The following is a 16,269-nucleotide window of genomic DNA, read 5'->3' on the forward strand; positions in this document are numbered from 1 at the left end:
AGCAGGGGAGTTGGACTAGATGATCTCTAGAGGTCCCTTCCAACTCTGAAAAATTCTGTGATTCCGAGTTGAAATGGTTCACTTTCGGTTGTCGTTCCCACAACAGTAAGTTATTCAACAGTTTTAGGGTTGGAGCTTCTTTTAAGTAACTGACAAAAGATTATGCACAAAAATTTAATTCAAATTGCAGCTCATCAATTCAGATCATTTGAATTTATGATGTTACAGGAAGCAGAATTTCTCTGTCCTCTCTCCATCTTCCCAAACACGTATGAACATAAAATTCTGGAGCAGACTAAAGGTCTGTATTCAACAGTGATCACAAGTGGGTGCCTAAGGAAAAGTATAGTCACAGAGAAAATATACCTGATACTTCCTCTAGTACTTTTCCATTTTCTATTAAGGGGTTTCCTGAGCTGAATGTGCTTAATATGTATTTTCAGTAACCTGTAATAGTTTTCTTTTCCGTATAGTTGTCAAGTGTCCTCTTGAACCATTGAAAACCTTTATCATTCACGGTATCCATTGGCAAGAAGATGCAGAGGTTAGCTACTAATTCATGAACAACTCCTTTCTCATGTTTGTTTTGAGCCTGGCTCCTGCTAACCTCTCTTGATTGAATTTATTGAATGAGATCGTGAATAGTTGATTCCTAGTCAACCTCTCTGTGCCCCTAGTGATTTTGTAGACCTCTATCAAATACCCCTCTCTACTTCCCATCATGTCTTTAAAAAATTGGCATTCATTCTTTATTTGCGTGGGAATTATTCTGTGTCTCAGATGATCTTGTTCCAATTTCTGAACCTTTTTATTTTTATTTTGTTAGAGATAGGAAGGAGTAGAATTGCATACAATACTCAAGGTATCAGTGAACCATGGACATATACATGATCTTCATGTTGTTATCTGCTTTGTCTGAATTCCTAACATTTGAGGTTTTGTGGGGTTTTTGTGACTGCTATTTAGCATTGAGTTATCATCTTTTGTAAATGTATATCATAGTACCAAGACCTTATTCTTCTTTGCAAATAGTTTCTCATATTCTTAAATGAGAAGTTAGGATAATTTTTCTGATGTACTTAATTTTACATTTATCTACACAGAATCTCATCTAGTATTTTATTGCCTGCTTATGCAGTACCATAAAGTCACCCAGCAATTCCTCACAGTTGTTCCTTATCTTTTCTTTATTTCTGCTTTTTAAAAACCAAGTTGCATGTTATTGTAAGCCAACTTTTGTTACCTTAGTTCTCACCCTGTTTTTCAGGTTATCTATGAAAACCTTAAACTGCATGGATCATATTCTGCTTCTTGCAGAACTCTACTTGTAGCCTCTTCCCACGGTGAAATGGCTGTTTAGTCCTCTGTTTCCTGCCTTTTAGCCAGTTATTTTTTTCTGTAAAGGACTTGTCCTTTTATGCCGTATCTGTTTGTCTTTTTTTAAAAAGACTTTGCCAAATACATTTTAGGAATTCAAATAGACTTAATTTGGATCATTCTTACCTATGTGACTGACTGCCTCTCTTAAGAACTCTGAGATTTGGAAGATGGCAGTTTGTTTTATCAAAACCATGTTATCTTCTCAACTTTTATCACTTTTATTCAAACATTCAGTATCAATTCATTACAATTTCTACTAATTTGCTGGGTACAAATATTGGATTTCCAGGCCTGAAGCTTATTGGATGTCCTATGTAACTCTTTTTAAAAATTGGCAATATAGTCACCACACTGCAATTTTTATGTGCCAGTGCAGGTATAAACGAGAGGTTATGTACAATCATAAATAGATCAGCTATTTAATTCTTACATTTCTTTTAAATCCAGCTAAATATCATCTGACACTGGTGACATTACTTTTTAACTTTGTTTTATTTATTCCCTATTCCTTTCTTCAGTCACTTCAGTATAAGGCAAATTTTCTGATGTGTTTCAAAAAGAAGTGTTTCTTTCTGGGTATTTTCTTGGGGTTTTTTTCCACTGTCAACACAGATGCAAAAAATCACTGAGCATCTCTCTTGCAGTCTTACATTCTTTGAATACACCTGTTATACCCTGACCATTTATTGGTCCTACTTATTCTCTGGTAAGCTTTCTATTCCCATTGTCTGAAGAAAGATTTATTATTAGTTTTAATGTATTTTATTTTTCTTCCTCAGTCTATTTTGCTTTGTCCTTGTTGTGCTTTTGCACTTGCTGTAATTTACCTTTTATTACTTGCTTTTTTCTACTTAGAAATTCTCTTTACCTGCTGTTCATTCCTGTTGGCTTCCTTTTGACCTTTTTCAAGTCTTTCTTAACACGTATTTTGTGCTTTGCTTTCTACTTGGTCTATGTTAGAGATGCTACTTGGTTTGCAAGACCAAGTCAGGCAGTATCTCTGAAAAATGTGACCCTGAATTATGTCACATGCTGAATGATGATCTTTTGAAGAAGGATTGTGTTTAGATATCCAAGGAATCCATTCCACATTTGAAAGCAGAGCCATTAATGATCCAGATGGAAGATCATGAGTCAGGTTTTCTATATGTGATTAATTTGGATAAAAAATATATATTTTTTTTAATGGAACCTGAATTTAAAACGTAAATGTTGAGCTTGATAGCCTAAAAAGTGTAGTGCTCTGTGGTGTAGTGTGTATTCACAGATGATCTAGAAAAGATGCAAATACTGAAGTTACGAGATCTGGTGATACAAGGGTATTAAAATTGGTAAAGATGAAGACAGGGAAGAGCTGGAGAAAGACCTTGCAACTTTGTCTGAGGTAATGATAAATGAAAATTATCATAAAGCACTTAGTTGAGGGAAAAATAATTTTAAAATTTACCCAGTGATGAGCTTACTTCTATAGAATGAGGTCTTGCAGGTTCTCTCTAAAATAGCAGGTCAGTGCCTAATAACCATGCTGGTTTCCAAGTTTCAGAGGGGATGTAGTAGAACTGGAAAAAAACAGATGGTGATCAAAATAGTGGAAAAACTAAATAGGTGAAGAGATAAATGAAGGGGCATGTAGTTAGCAGCATATTCCCTGTGTAGGACTAAGAGGTGACAGGGAGCAACTGTAAACTCTACCTTCCAGTACAAGACTTAGTGAACTTCAACTGTAACTAGCAGAAGATAAATTGGAAATGGACGTGCTTCTTCCCATAGCATGGAATCAAGTTATGATTTACTTGCAGTAGAGTGTTATGGATGCTGAAACCTTTCCTGGGTTCAGAAAAGATCTGATGAACTCGGGAACGAAAAATCTTTAATACTGTCTTTGGCTCAAAGTGTTTTGTGTCCCAGCTCGCTATATCCTCAGAAAATACTCTGGGAAAGTGTGATTATATGCTTTCTGTGTCCTTATATTCTTCCCTAGACGTCTGCTGCTGGCAGTAGTCAGACAGGAGACTGGGCTAGGTGGATCTTTGATCTAACGCAGCCTGTCTGGTCTTGTGATTAGCTGTCCATGCTATCTACTTTTCTACTGTCTAACCTAATTTTTTTCTGCTGCAAATTAAGTTGATATTTTTGGATTTGTCCCAACTTTAAATGCCTTTGCCAAAGTTCCGTTTCAGTTTTTAATACCTGTCTCCCTTTTCAAACCTTGAAGGACTTCCAGTTAGGAGCTCAAGTTTCAGTCACTGTTGCTTGAAGCTACCTTCAACTACAGCTACAAAGTTCATGCTCTGGCCAAGTCATGCTGTTGACTCTCACCCCGGTACCTTGGAAGTTCCCAGCATGAATGTGTTTTAGGGGCAGACTGGTCAGGCAGTCCTAGATGAGCTACATATCTCCTTTGTTTTTCTGGAATGTGCTTCTAGATTCAACGTTGCCTGAGCCCATCAGATCATTGTGGAATATCCTGGGAACAAGAGAGGCTCCATGGCACTGTAGAGGGCCCCTCTGAAGCCAGCTCAGACTGAGGATAAAGTAATGACTCATGCTGTTCTGTTGGCACTAGCTTGTTATGTGTTTATTTTAGCTGCCTTAGTGCCACTTTCCTTCAGTATAGCCAAGCACCGAGCCATTTCCCACCTCTCAAGTCATTTGGCAGTTCATAAGGGCTCACTTAACATGGCTGTCCCCTACTCGCTGGTCCTAGGGATGCTGAGATCAGTGCTGAGTTTGTCTTGGCATGAGGGTCAGCACAGGGTCTCTGTGGTTTTTCATCTTTTTGTGCCTGACTTCTAGTGCTGTTGACCTACTACTGGAAAGTACAATCCTCCTTGAATATACTGAAGAGTCTCCTGCATAAACCATAATGGGATGGTGCGTCTTTCCTCCGTAACTCTTTCAGGGATTGCTGCATTGTGTGGGAGGGTGGTTGTGCATTCCCCTCTCTGAGGAGGCCAAAGCCTGTCAGAGTTTGGTAGATCTCCTGCACTGCATGGGCTCACTCAGATTCCATCTTCCTGTCAGATAGGCTTTTTTGGAGTCACCTTGCTTAGTGCAGCAATTACTGACCTCATTTCGCATATTGGCAAAAAGGAGAGCTACTGTCTTCGGGTATTTAAGGAGATGGAATACCTGTGTGTGCACAGCCAGCGCCCTCTCTTCATCGCAATACAGCTGCAGATTTAGAGTTACATGCCCTTAAGATAAAGATGCTAAGAGATTAGACATTACAGATTAAAAAGAGATTATTCCTCTGTTTTTCTCCTGTTCTGCTTAGCAAACTGTCAGGCCTTATTCACCGTGTTTTTGTGGTGTGCTTTCTCAACTGACATATCAAGGGAATTCTCAGCTTTTGTTAGTGAGGTCCAGATCACTTCATGCGTGGTGCTGCAGCCAGGGCACAGTACAATGAGTATAGTCTTGTGGTCTGTCAGCTGGGCTGCTTGTCTGCCACTGGCAGCCTTCTTGATCATTTGATCACTGTCAGTGCAGACAGCATTCTGCTATGCGCATGTCATCTATCTGATCATCTCAGCGAAGTTTCTCTGCTGATTTTTTGTTTTGTTTTGTATTTTCAAAAAAGTTAAGTGTTATTCCCATTTATATTTAGAGGTTACCCTGAATTTTACTTGATTGGATTAAGCATTCAGAAATTAATAGCAGTTAGTTGTATAGATGCCCTTGTATCATTCTTGCACGGTCCTTAGCCGCAGCTTTCCTCCTCTATAAATCACTGTGTATCTGCTGCCAAAAGTTGTGTAGGCTTTGGAAGAAATTCCTAAGAGTAGTGTAGTTTGCCTTCTTGCCTTCTGTAGTTGTGTGTTATACGCATGGGTTATGTGTTTTCCTTACTGAAAAAATTGATTTATCAAATAATAAAAATAGATAGTACTAGTGGAAAGGGTAATACTTACGAGTGTCTTAAAGGATCAATTTATTAGTCCTTGGTATATAAAGTTAGTGACATTGATGGTAGTCTATTAATATTCTACGTGTATTCTAAGAAGAGAGCTGACTATTCCAACATTTCAAAAAACTGGAAACAAAGATTTTTATTTTGCTGATAAATCCAGACTATGAATAGTTTGGTATTATATTACTATGTCGTTATTTAAAGTATCTTGTTTGACTTCAAGCTGTCTTCATATCAGTGTTCGAAACCACACTTTGCTATCACTTAACTCTTCTGCAATGAAAATTTTACAAGGATCTTGAAAAATAATTATTGTAACAATGCAATTGTTACAACAGGTGATTGCAGAACTAACTTTCCATTTGCGGGCTTGAAAATATTTTTCACTTCATGTAAGCAATCAGAGAACTAGTTTCTTTGAAGAAGACTTTCATGACAGGTAAAACAAATTATTGTAATAGCAAAAAACCTCTCTTCTAATTTCATTTAGGTTTGTTGTAAATATCAAAACAGTTATAGCTAATCTAAGACACAGAAATACATTTTTTTTTTTTTAAACGAATGACACTTTTAGGGTTTTAAAATTAATTTTGGAGTAATTAATAGGGTTTCACAAGCCTTTTTTTTTTATTTGGAGTTCACTCTGAGTTGTGGAAAAAAATTGAGAATAATACAGTGTTATTTGAAATGAAATTAACCTCTCCAAAGGGTTGGGTTTCCATATTAGTCTTGAAGGCTCTACACCTGAGGTGGTAGTTCAGCAACTAGCTTGAGTTGAAAGCACCACAGTAATCCAGTCTTTCCCTGTCCCCCCCCCAGCTAACTTTCATTCTTTCTTTTGTTCTGACAGAAGTCTTTGTGCAATTGTGTGACAGATCAAATTAGGAAATTAACTCAGTCAGTGCAAAAGTACCATGGTGAAAATATAACGGATTAAACAGAGTTTTTGTTTTATGGCTCATTCTAATTCTCCCTGACCATAAATTTCCCTGACCATAAAATTTGTAGTAATAAATTACATGCCGTGTTTCTCATAGGAGCCACAACCCTATAGTCTTTCCCTGTCATGCACATACCCAGGTGCTCCCCTTTCTTTATGGCAAGATATCAAGTACCTTTTATCTCAGTTGATCTAATCAAGAAACTTTATGAAGTTTACTTCAGTGCAATTGCTTTCAAGTTCAATTTAATTTTAAAGTTACTTATTCTATTTTTGACTTGAAAAAGAGTTTGCGTGCCTAGAACTTGTATGTTTTTGTCACCTCTATCTGTTGGTTTAGTAAAAGATAATACACTCCTTCCATAAACTTTGCCTTACTTGGGATTTTGTAACATTTTGGTGCTGAATTCTCTTGCAAACTGGAAATAGTGTGGTAGCTTGAAATATGTGTTTTTAAAATAAGACTGTTATCTTGAAACTAAATGTTATATTTTTACCTCTGTCTTCAAACTGAGAAAATACTGCCGCTTTTGTAATAACAACATAGCTGTAAGTGTAGAAGTTGCCAGAAGGAAATCTAGACTCTTTGGCAATAGCACACAAGACAGTTGGGAGCTTTTCACACCTGGAATCTGTAAGTGGTGATGAGTATTTTGGCACCCACGAGCTTGAGATAGGAAAACCTAAAATGGCATTGGTTTATGTGTTGAATTTTTTAAAAGACTTTCTTCACAACCAGTATGGTTGGAAATTTAGGTCAAGGTCTTAAATTTAGTTTACTCATTGACATGCTGAATGATGATTTTTAGGACTCCAGCTTCAATGAATGTATTTAGAAAATATTCAGATTGTAAGTGTAGGATAACTTTCTAGTTTGGATGTTCAAATAAACACGCTTAAAACATTCTGGCCTTAGAATTTACAATTTGAACATGCTTCTTAGCCTGTGTAAGAAAGTGGACTTTACCATAAATGTGGTGCAATTAGGGCCTTTGAACTCTTCCTGCCCTGATTTTCTCTTTATGCTGACTTATTAAACTTTTCTTCGTTCCTTTAAATTCTTCTACTCAAAAGTAGAAAGTACAGAAGTGGAAAGCAACTTTGGTGGATTCAATTAATTTAGTAGTTTCTTAAATGAACTGAAGGCAAGCAAACAGATCTCCTAATAAGCATAGAGAGTTCCTAATAGCAAGAAGTTGCTATTATTCCACAGGGGAGGCAACAGGACACATACTTTTCCTTTCTGTGGAACAGAAGTAATCTTGTGTCCTTACTTACTTTGTCCTGAAACTTACAGTACCTCCATTCAGCCAAAATTGTCTGTGCTACTTTTTCAACCTTAGATCTGGATTTCAACATCTACAAAGGTTGGTAAGCAGAGATTGTCTTCAGTTTAGGTCCATCTCTAAAGAAATTATACACACACACATGAATTACATAAACCGGTGGTCTTTTCTTGCTGAACTAGAATCAGCTTTTACAAAACTGACTTTTTTTTTTTCCTGGAACTTTTGCACGGTTGTTTTCTAATAGCATGTAATCTTTTAGTACGCTTGGTTGTGGTAAATTAAGTCTTTTGCAGGGGTGATATGTAGTTTAAAAAAGTGGATAGAAGATTTTTAAATAATAGATGCTGTTTCTTCAATATTAAATTCTGGATATAAGCACTAACCCTCCTTTACCTGTTCTTGTATTATACTGTGTACAGTTCCCAGGGAAAGGCTTATGTTATGGAACAAAATCAGTACTTGTTGTGTTGTCCTAGTTATTCCATGACCTGTCACCTGGAAATAAATTTGACAGAGGTCTAATTGCCTTTCGTTGTGATAATTCCATTATGTTACACATTTCCTCTGATCTGATAAACTGGTCTGAGAAGGTAGCTGATGAGTTAATGAATATAGAATTTTATGAGATAGATTGCAATTAAAATGGCTATTACTTTTTTAGGAGAATTATAAAGAAATGTTTGTTGTGCAGAAAATAACTGGACTGCTACCTATAGAACTGCACTGTTAAAGGATTCATCCGTTGAATGAATAAGGGAAAGTTTGCCCCTTGACTGTATGTCATTAACTATTCCTCTGCTTCAGTGGGATACAGAACGTGCTGGAGCTTTCTTAAATTCTTTAACAGCATTGTAGGCTGTTAAATAGCTACACTGAAAGCAACATATGTCTGTATTTCTGTAATATAAATGGGACTGTAGAATATACTTTTATGAGTCTCTTATTTATCTATGGAATTCAGAATGGGCCGAACAGTTTGAATACCAAAACCAGTTTGAATCCGTCAAAATTTGCAGAAATTTCAGTTTCAGTTTTGTCCTGAGCACCACCTCTGAAGAATGCATATTTATGTCTGTCCAAAAGACCTTTAAATGTAATACTCTCTGGTAATGTCTTTTTTTTTTCCACATGAGTTTGGAGAAGGCGATCATAACGTAAATTACACCTACCAGAATACGTTTTCTGTTACTAGGTAAGGAATACTATGATATTTATCCACTGCAGTACGTTAATAACTAACAGATTTTCAGTTATATAGTGTTGATTGTTAGAGAACGCATCAGAGCAATGAAACGCAGTCAGCTTGTGAAAAAAGGCTTTAAAGAAACCATTTTCTCAGAGCAGTGCCTGAGTATAAGCATGGAGGTGTATAAGCATCTGATACAGTTGTGATTTAGCAAAAGTTTAAAACAGCTTCAGACCTAAATTAGGGAAATAAGACTGCTATCATAAAGAAATAAAAATTTGTCTTTTCTCCAAGTTGGAATTGGTATGATTGAGTGTAATTCAGTCTGGTGTCTCACTCAATGTTGCTGCCCATACCACAAGAAGTATGTGGAGCGAGGAGAGGATTTTCAAAGGAGGGCCACATAAAAGACCCATGGGATAAGAAGGAAGGCTTAAAGCTTAATTTATTAATTTAGAGGAGGTAAGTAAATGTGTTTAGGTGCTTAAATGAGGGGTAATTACTGGGAATGGAATTTGGTTTCCAAAATGGTAACAAAGTTCTGTGGTAAGAAACTAAAATTAGGCAGATTAAACCTTGAAACAAAGCAAGTTATGCTTACTGCAACATGAGGGAAGGGACGTAGTGGAACCAGTGAAGATAGGGGACTCTTCATCATTTGGACTCTGACATATTAGCGTCTGCTAATTCACTGAAGGGGGTGAAGTTATGTGGCCTGGTAGGTAAAAGTTTGAGCTAATTTCAAGCTTTCTGGCCTTGAAAATTGTGACTGAATCCTCCTGCTATTTTATTTGGTGTCTTGAAGAAAATAGGATTCTTCAAGTTAACCTCAGTGTGTTTGTAAAACTTGCATTTTTCAAGTAAAATAGTGCTTGCAGGAGGTTTTTAGCACCTTGCCTTCAGGGGCTCAGGAGAGAACTTTTACCTCCCGTGCATGATGGTTTAATAAGTCCTGCGGTTTTGCTGCTTTGAGTACTGGTGACTGATAATATAGAATGGATTTTATTGTTTTGTAATGAAATAAGATGACAAGAGATTTAACAAGGAATTAGGATTTATGGGAATAAGACTGAGGAATTGTGTATAAACGAAGAATATTCGTTACCCTGCCGTGCAGATGTTATCTACAGTAATGCGGTACTTCTATGATAATTCTTAAAGTATGGGATGGTTCTGTGGATATATGTATTGTACTGTTGCATTCTGGGCCAGTTACTGATGCTCTCTTAGTATGGTTAAGAATCCATGAATGAATAGCTCTCAAAAGTGTTTGTCAGAGCTGTGACTTAAAATTGTAATTTGAAATGTATTTAAAATAAAAGTATCCAATCAGGTATCAGATCAAGGCCGATAGCAATATTAACAAAAAACTCTAAACCCACTGATGTCGTATCTTTGCTGTAATAAAGCATCTACTTTTCCTACAGGTGATGGATTTTGCTCATGTTTGAAAGATTTAGCAAAAATCATACGTGCCAATTTTAGATTTTGCTCTGGTGAGATGAATACTTTCTCTATTGCTGTTTTTTTAAGGAGGTGAAAAAACCCCCACCCTTGAAGTCCCAATATAGGAGTAAACATATTACTTAGTGAAGACCACCACTCACTGTGATGTAACTGGCGAGTGGTGGAAGGGGAAACTAAGATTTGAGCAAACGGGAAAATCACTGTATGTGTTGTAAGCATGTAACTTTGGAAATAGACCTTTTTCCCTTCATTAGTGCCATTTACTTTTCTCTTTGATTTACTTAGTACCTGACTGTGTTATGATAATTCTGTTAGAAAGGCCAGTAATTATGGTCAGTAGTTAGGAATGTTAAGGGTGTTCATGAAAATAACTGTAGTTCTTTTTAGAATTTTGTCCTTATCTGCAGGGGAGAATTTACCAGCACCAGTAGAATTTAAATTGGTTTAGTTCAACTTGATTAAATTGCAGGCTGGATGTGTTTCTCAGAATATGCAATCTTAATTTGGTTTCCTTTAATTTGTTTGAATTAAACCAATTCAGGCTACATATTCTGAATGAACACTCTTTTACAGGGGTGTAATCCACTCTAATTTGGTATAAATTTAGATCTTCAACTAATCCAGAGTAATTTTTCTCCAGAGGGGTCTGTTTTGTTTGGAGTTGGTTTAAATGTCAGAATTTACAATTGAAGCAAGAAAGGCATAAATGAAATGCAAAAAATAAATATGAAGGAATATGAAAAAATCCCACAGTTACTGTCATGTCAAACAAACATCAATCTCAAAAGCCAGGTCATTTAAGCAGCAGGTTGTTTTTTAAAAAGCATAATTTAGTCCCAATAGTAAACTTGGCATTTGTCCACATGGAAGGGCATACCGTTAATTAAATCAGAATTGTTGTACCAATTTTGCATACAATTCGTGTTGATTCAGGGAGAAAAGATCCTTTACCTTTTAGTTTATGCTGTTTTGGAAGTGATAGAAATAAACCCAAAGCAAAAACACTTTAGAAGAGTCTTATTATTGGATAAGACTGTTTGTACAAAGAGTTACACTTGGGTAATTATACCAGTGTAACAAATAAGCACAATTCTAGAAAAACTTCAAACAAATGAAATAAGCTTTTAATTCGTTGTAGTAGTTGCTGATGGGAGCTATTATGGATGGATTAATCTCTAAAAGACAAATTTTTATATTGCTATATAAAATTTGATTTAGAGATGATTGCCTAAAGCCAGAAAATTAAAAAATTAAACTGATAGAATTACCCAAGACAAGTTTTTTTTCCCTTTAGCTATTTGTACCCTGACATAAACAAACAAAATTGTGCTTTAGACTTATTTAATCATAAGTAATCTTAGCTATGTGAAACACATAAAATGTGGAATAGTCCATATGCAGTGCAATAAATTACAATTCCGATTTAAGTATCTATTTTTAATATTGTAATTTTTTAAGTTAATATTACTTTAATCTTATTATATATTACTATTAATTACTTAACCAATTATTAGTAAATTACTAATTAGATTTTAAAAGTTGTTGTTATTAAAATTAAATTTAAAAGTAATTATGATTTACAACAATTTGAAACTGACTGCAGAATATAACTCTGACAATGTTTATGTTCATTAGTACTATTTTGAGACTGGGCTTGGAGGTTTGAGAGAGGGCAGGTGAATATACTTGAATTTCTTTATGTACTGGAAGTTGTTTGCCTAGAGTTTCAACCTAAGTCACTATGGGATAGAAACATTAGTTAAGGTGCTAGGTGAGAAACACAACACTTTTGTGTATTTCATGTTATTCTGTTAATCACTGAGATCCCATGTTCTGCTCTGTTTCTGCAGTCACTGGTTAAATGGAAGCCACTCCTGGGATCTGGATGGTTTCTGCTGACATAGACTTTGCATAGCAGCTCCATAACGTCAGGAGGTTGCAATGAGTGGAGGAGGGGAGCAGCCTGACATCCTCAGTGTGGGAATCTTGGTCAAAGAAAGATGGAAGGTGGTGAGTATGCCTTCTTGCAACTCTTTTTATTCTTTAAAACATGTTTTTGAAAAGAAGTAGTTTGTGCTTTGAAATCTGTTTCAAAATTCTTGTGAGATGTATTTTGCTTAATACTTATGTTAAACGTTGAAAGGACTTTAAAACCACTTGTCTCTCTTATTCTACTTTAAAAAGAATTTATATTGATTTAAGGTGGGCTTTTTTCTGGTAAGGACCTAGGAAAGCTTTTAAATCCTGATTGAGTGCCTGTTCAGAGCACAACTGGAAGAGTCCTGTTAGTATAGAGAATCCAGTCAGCCAGTGATTGTCAGTCTGTTTTGGAAATCAGTCAGGCGCCCTTTTGAAGCTCATCAGATTGTGAGATTTGTTACTTCTTGTAGGAAGGTCTTTCAGGACCTTGCCGCTCTTCCAATTAGAAATTATTTTTGTTATATTTTATAGCATAGATTTATTCCTGGCTGATTTACATCCATTTGATTGTGTGCCAGTATTGGCTTTTCCATAAATAGCTCTGTTCCCTTTTGGTGTTTGTATCCTTGATTTACATCTAGAAGGAAATAGTATCCATTTGAAACTATTTTTGCTTGGAAAAACAGGCTGAGTTCTCATAGTTCCTTCTCCGTTCCCTGATCACTTTAGAATTTTTTGTTTGTGGATTTTTTTTTGAGATTTAAAAAAAAGAAAGGAAGTAAAAAAAGAAAAAAAAAAACCCACTTTGTAATAGAGCATTGTGGGTATCTCTGTGTGTTTTGTAGGCTGTGAATGGATGCTGAATAACTATTTTTTGCACCGTCTTTGCTTTATATTGCTCCCATATTCAGTATTTTATTTAAAACTGTGAGACTGAACATAGAAGTTAAAGATTCATAATTCATTTCAATTTTATATAAAGAAAACAATTTCAACTATCTCATGTCCTGTCCTTCATTTAAAAATGCAGGAAGCTGCTACTAGCTTTGTGTAGGAAATCTTTATATTTCCTTTTGCGTAAATAGAACCTAAACGGCTATCTTGAGGGTGTACATACTTTTAAAATAGTTTCTTGTGTTGCATCTCAATATTGCAGTTAAGTAAAAACTGAAAGCGTAGTCTTGAATCTGATCAAATAGAGCAAAATAGCATTATAAATAGATAATGATATACTAATGTATTGCTATCCACAAAAGTACTCTGTTGTCTGATACGTGCAACAGTAGTCCTGTTTTCTTCAGGTTTATTTTCTTTCCTCTGTAATGAGGAATGATGATTAGATCTGTGTCTTTTGGAAAATTTTGAGAGTAGGCTGTTGTTCATATCGTGTGATTATACATTTTAACTTGTATGTTTTCCAAATCAAGTATTACAGATAGATGACTGACAAATATTGCCTGTGGGTAACTTTTCAATTTCTTAATTTCTGTAGCAAACATTAAGGATTTCTTGATGGCATCTAAGGCCATATACTTCATTCTGAATTCAGGATTTCATGGGACAGTCTGCCAGTGGAAGAAAATAGCATGCAAACTTCAGAAATTCCTTAGTGCTTGACACGTATATATTAACCTAATAATACTTTTCTGTTAGGTTATGAAGTATTGAAGTTTTTTCCTAGTGTTCTTGAAGCAGTAGAGTACTTAAAAATTCCTTGTGTAGAAAGACGAGGTGGTATAAATCAGCGGACTTCCAAGTTTTGGTGACAGTGAGTACTGTCCCTAATTATCAGTAGTACTTCTGATTGTTCCTTGTGAACTCTCCCAATATCCTGGTTTTTTTTTTTTTTCCCCCATTGAAGAGTGGCAGCTCGTAGTATGATTGCCTGAGATTATTTTGTTGTAACCAGTTCAAGAAAAACAAAGTACACGTTCTGGAAGTTGTGTGAAGATTTGCAGCTGAAATTAAGTTTTCAGAATTTTGCTGTTCATGAACTTGGTCTTTGTAATCTTGAAAAAATACCTGGAATTTGTGGACATGAACATTTTAAAAAACTATGCTCAATTAAATTTAATTTTAGCCTAAATGTTCTTTAGGGTGATTCTGTTTTGAAAAGTAAGCACAGAAGAGACGTTATAAAATATTTTTTTTTTCCCCAGTGACACCCTCCCTCTCTACTGGTTTCTGTATCTATTAGCATTTGCTTTTACCCTCTGTCGATGCCTTTTCTTGTCCCTCTTTTTTGCCTTTGAAACATTTATTACAGTCCTGACTTGGAGAGACTTGATTGTAATGGTAATTGTTTTTAGGTAGGTTTATGAATGTCATTCAATATACAGTGTAAGTAAAAGTACCAAGATAAAACATTTTGGAAATTTTATGCTTTAGACTGGAAGCATACAAAGAGATAGGAGTGGAAGAGAGAAGGGAGAGAATGAGTTTGGGATGTGTGAAGCTGAATGCAAAGAAGAGAAGCTTGAAACTAATGTACAAAATGGGAGAATGCCATGCAGTGTGTAAGCAAGGGCAAATGAGGTCCTTGTCAAGGCAAGAGCTGTCGAGCAGATATGGCAGGAGGCCAGTATGATTGAACAGACAACTCCTGTCTGAACTCAAAAGCAAAATGCAAGCAAACAGAAGGTGGAAACAAGGGTGGGTTGCCCAAGGTTAGTATGGAGACATTGCCTCTGTGTTTTGGGATGAATACAGAGGAAAGCCAGAGCTCAGCTGACAGTTGAAACTGGTAGGGATGTGAAAAGCAACAAGAAAGGCTTCTACGGGGACACTGGCAGCAAGAAGATGACCAAGGAAAATGTGGGCTCATTGCTGAATGCGGTGCGTGACCTGATGACAAAGGGCATGGAAAATATTTTTTTCTACAATCAGAGAGAGGTTAATTTGTGTCTGGAATTATTGACTGACGTCATTATTGGATGTATGTTAATGATTCTGGTACACTTTATCTGAGGATAGAAATTGATCTGTTTATTTTATTAGTGTGGTGGCGTGTTTGGTTTTGTTTTGGGGTTGTTTTTTTTTTTTTTGCTTTAAATTTTTTTAAGCACACAAGCAGAAAAAAACCCAACCTTTCAGAGGCAGTCTTTCTTCATCTGGCTGTTTCTCAAAGCTGGTAAATGAAGTTATATGATAAACTGCTATAAGTTTGTATAGGGGTGAGGATGGCTATGTCACCTCTTTCCTTTTCCCTTCTCACCCTTTTCACCATGCATTCTCACTGTCTCCACTGTGCTTGTACTATGCTGAAAATTTATGTGCTTATGCCGAAAACTACAGTCAGATCAATGTCTATGTTTAACTGTTGGAGCCCTGTTAATAGCTCAGAGCTCAGGCAAGATAATGGCATTACCGGACTAAGAAGCGAAACAGAAAAGCGCAGACTTAAAATGGCCAAATTAGTCACGAAGCTACATCTTTGAGATATATATAGATACACACAATCTTTTTTTTTTTTTTTAATATATACATATATATAAAATCCTGTTAAATCTTACTATTTTTCTCAATATTTAGATGCCAGATCTCTTTCCTTTCTGTAAGGAATAACACTGTATATATTAAATACATCCGAACGTAACCAAGTTATACTGGGTATTTCATCAGACTTGAAAGGTTTCTATTTATTAGGATTCGTCATTATTTCAGAGTTAACCCTAGATTCTTAGCTGAATAGTACTTTAAACAAGTCATGTCCGAAGACACAAACTTCTTATTTAGGATTTGTGATACTCTGTACTGGAACTCATTAAGCTCTTGAAACGTGTAGGTTAAAGAGTAACAGGTTTAGGCGTGTGTTCATAGTGTGCATGTTATGCTGCTTCAGAGAAAGCATGTGGAGAAGTGGAGCCTGCATTTGCTAACAGCTAGTGTGCTACTTAGAAAGAAATGAACATGTGCATTTGCAGTTAAGAGGTGTTGCACTTGAAGCAGGTATTTAGGTGGGTTAGTTCTGTAGGTCTGAAAATGTGGTGTGCTGTCTATCCTATGCACCTTTTTAATATTGGCAATGAGTTGGCCGTAAGTGAGTAGTAATGTAGATACGCTACGTATTTTTCTTATCTTAAGGCTATTGGAATAGCAGTTGCTTGCAATGGTAAAAGATCTTCGGGACAGAAAGTGCATGAAGAAATACTGAGTATTGTTGTAATTGTACAGA

General features: G+C 36.0%; 1 protein-coding gene across 4 annotated transcripts in view; it reads left to right on the forward strand.

The window, feature by feature from the left end:
• TTBK2 (tau tubulin kinase 2) overlaps window positions 1-16,269 on the forward strand; it is a 106,347-nt gene that overhangs the window by 15,045 nt on the left and 75,033 nt on the right. For 3 of the 4 annotated variants that reach the window (XM_054199210.1, XM_054199213.1, XM_054199212.1), the window contains one exon: window positions 12,025-12,185. In XM_054199210.1, coding sequence (XP_054055185.1) covers window positions 12,117-12,185 — 69 coding nt within the window. In that variant the 5' untranslated portion in view covers window positions 12,025-12,116. The remainder of the gene's footprint in view (window positions 1-12,024; window positions 12,186-16,269) is intronic. The other variant, XM_054199211.1, reaches the window with a different exon arrangement.

Source organism: Rissa tridactyla, chromosome 4 (genome assembly GCF_028500815.1).
Source record: "Rissa tridactyla isolate bRisTri1 chromosome 4, bRisTri1.patW.cur.20221130, whole genome shotgun sequence".
Lineage (NCBI taxonomy): Eukaryota > Metazoa > Chordata > Aves > Charadriiformes > Laridae > Rissa > Rissa tridactyla.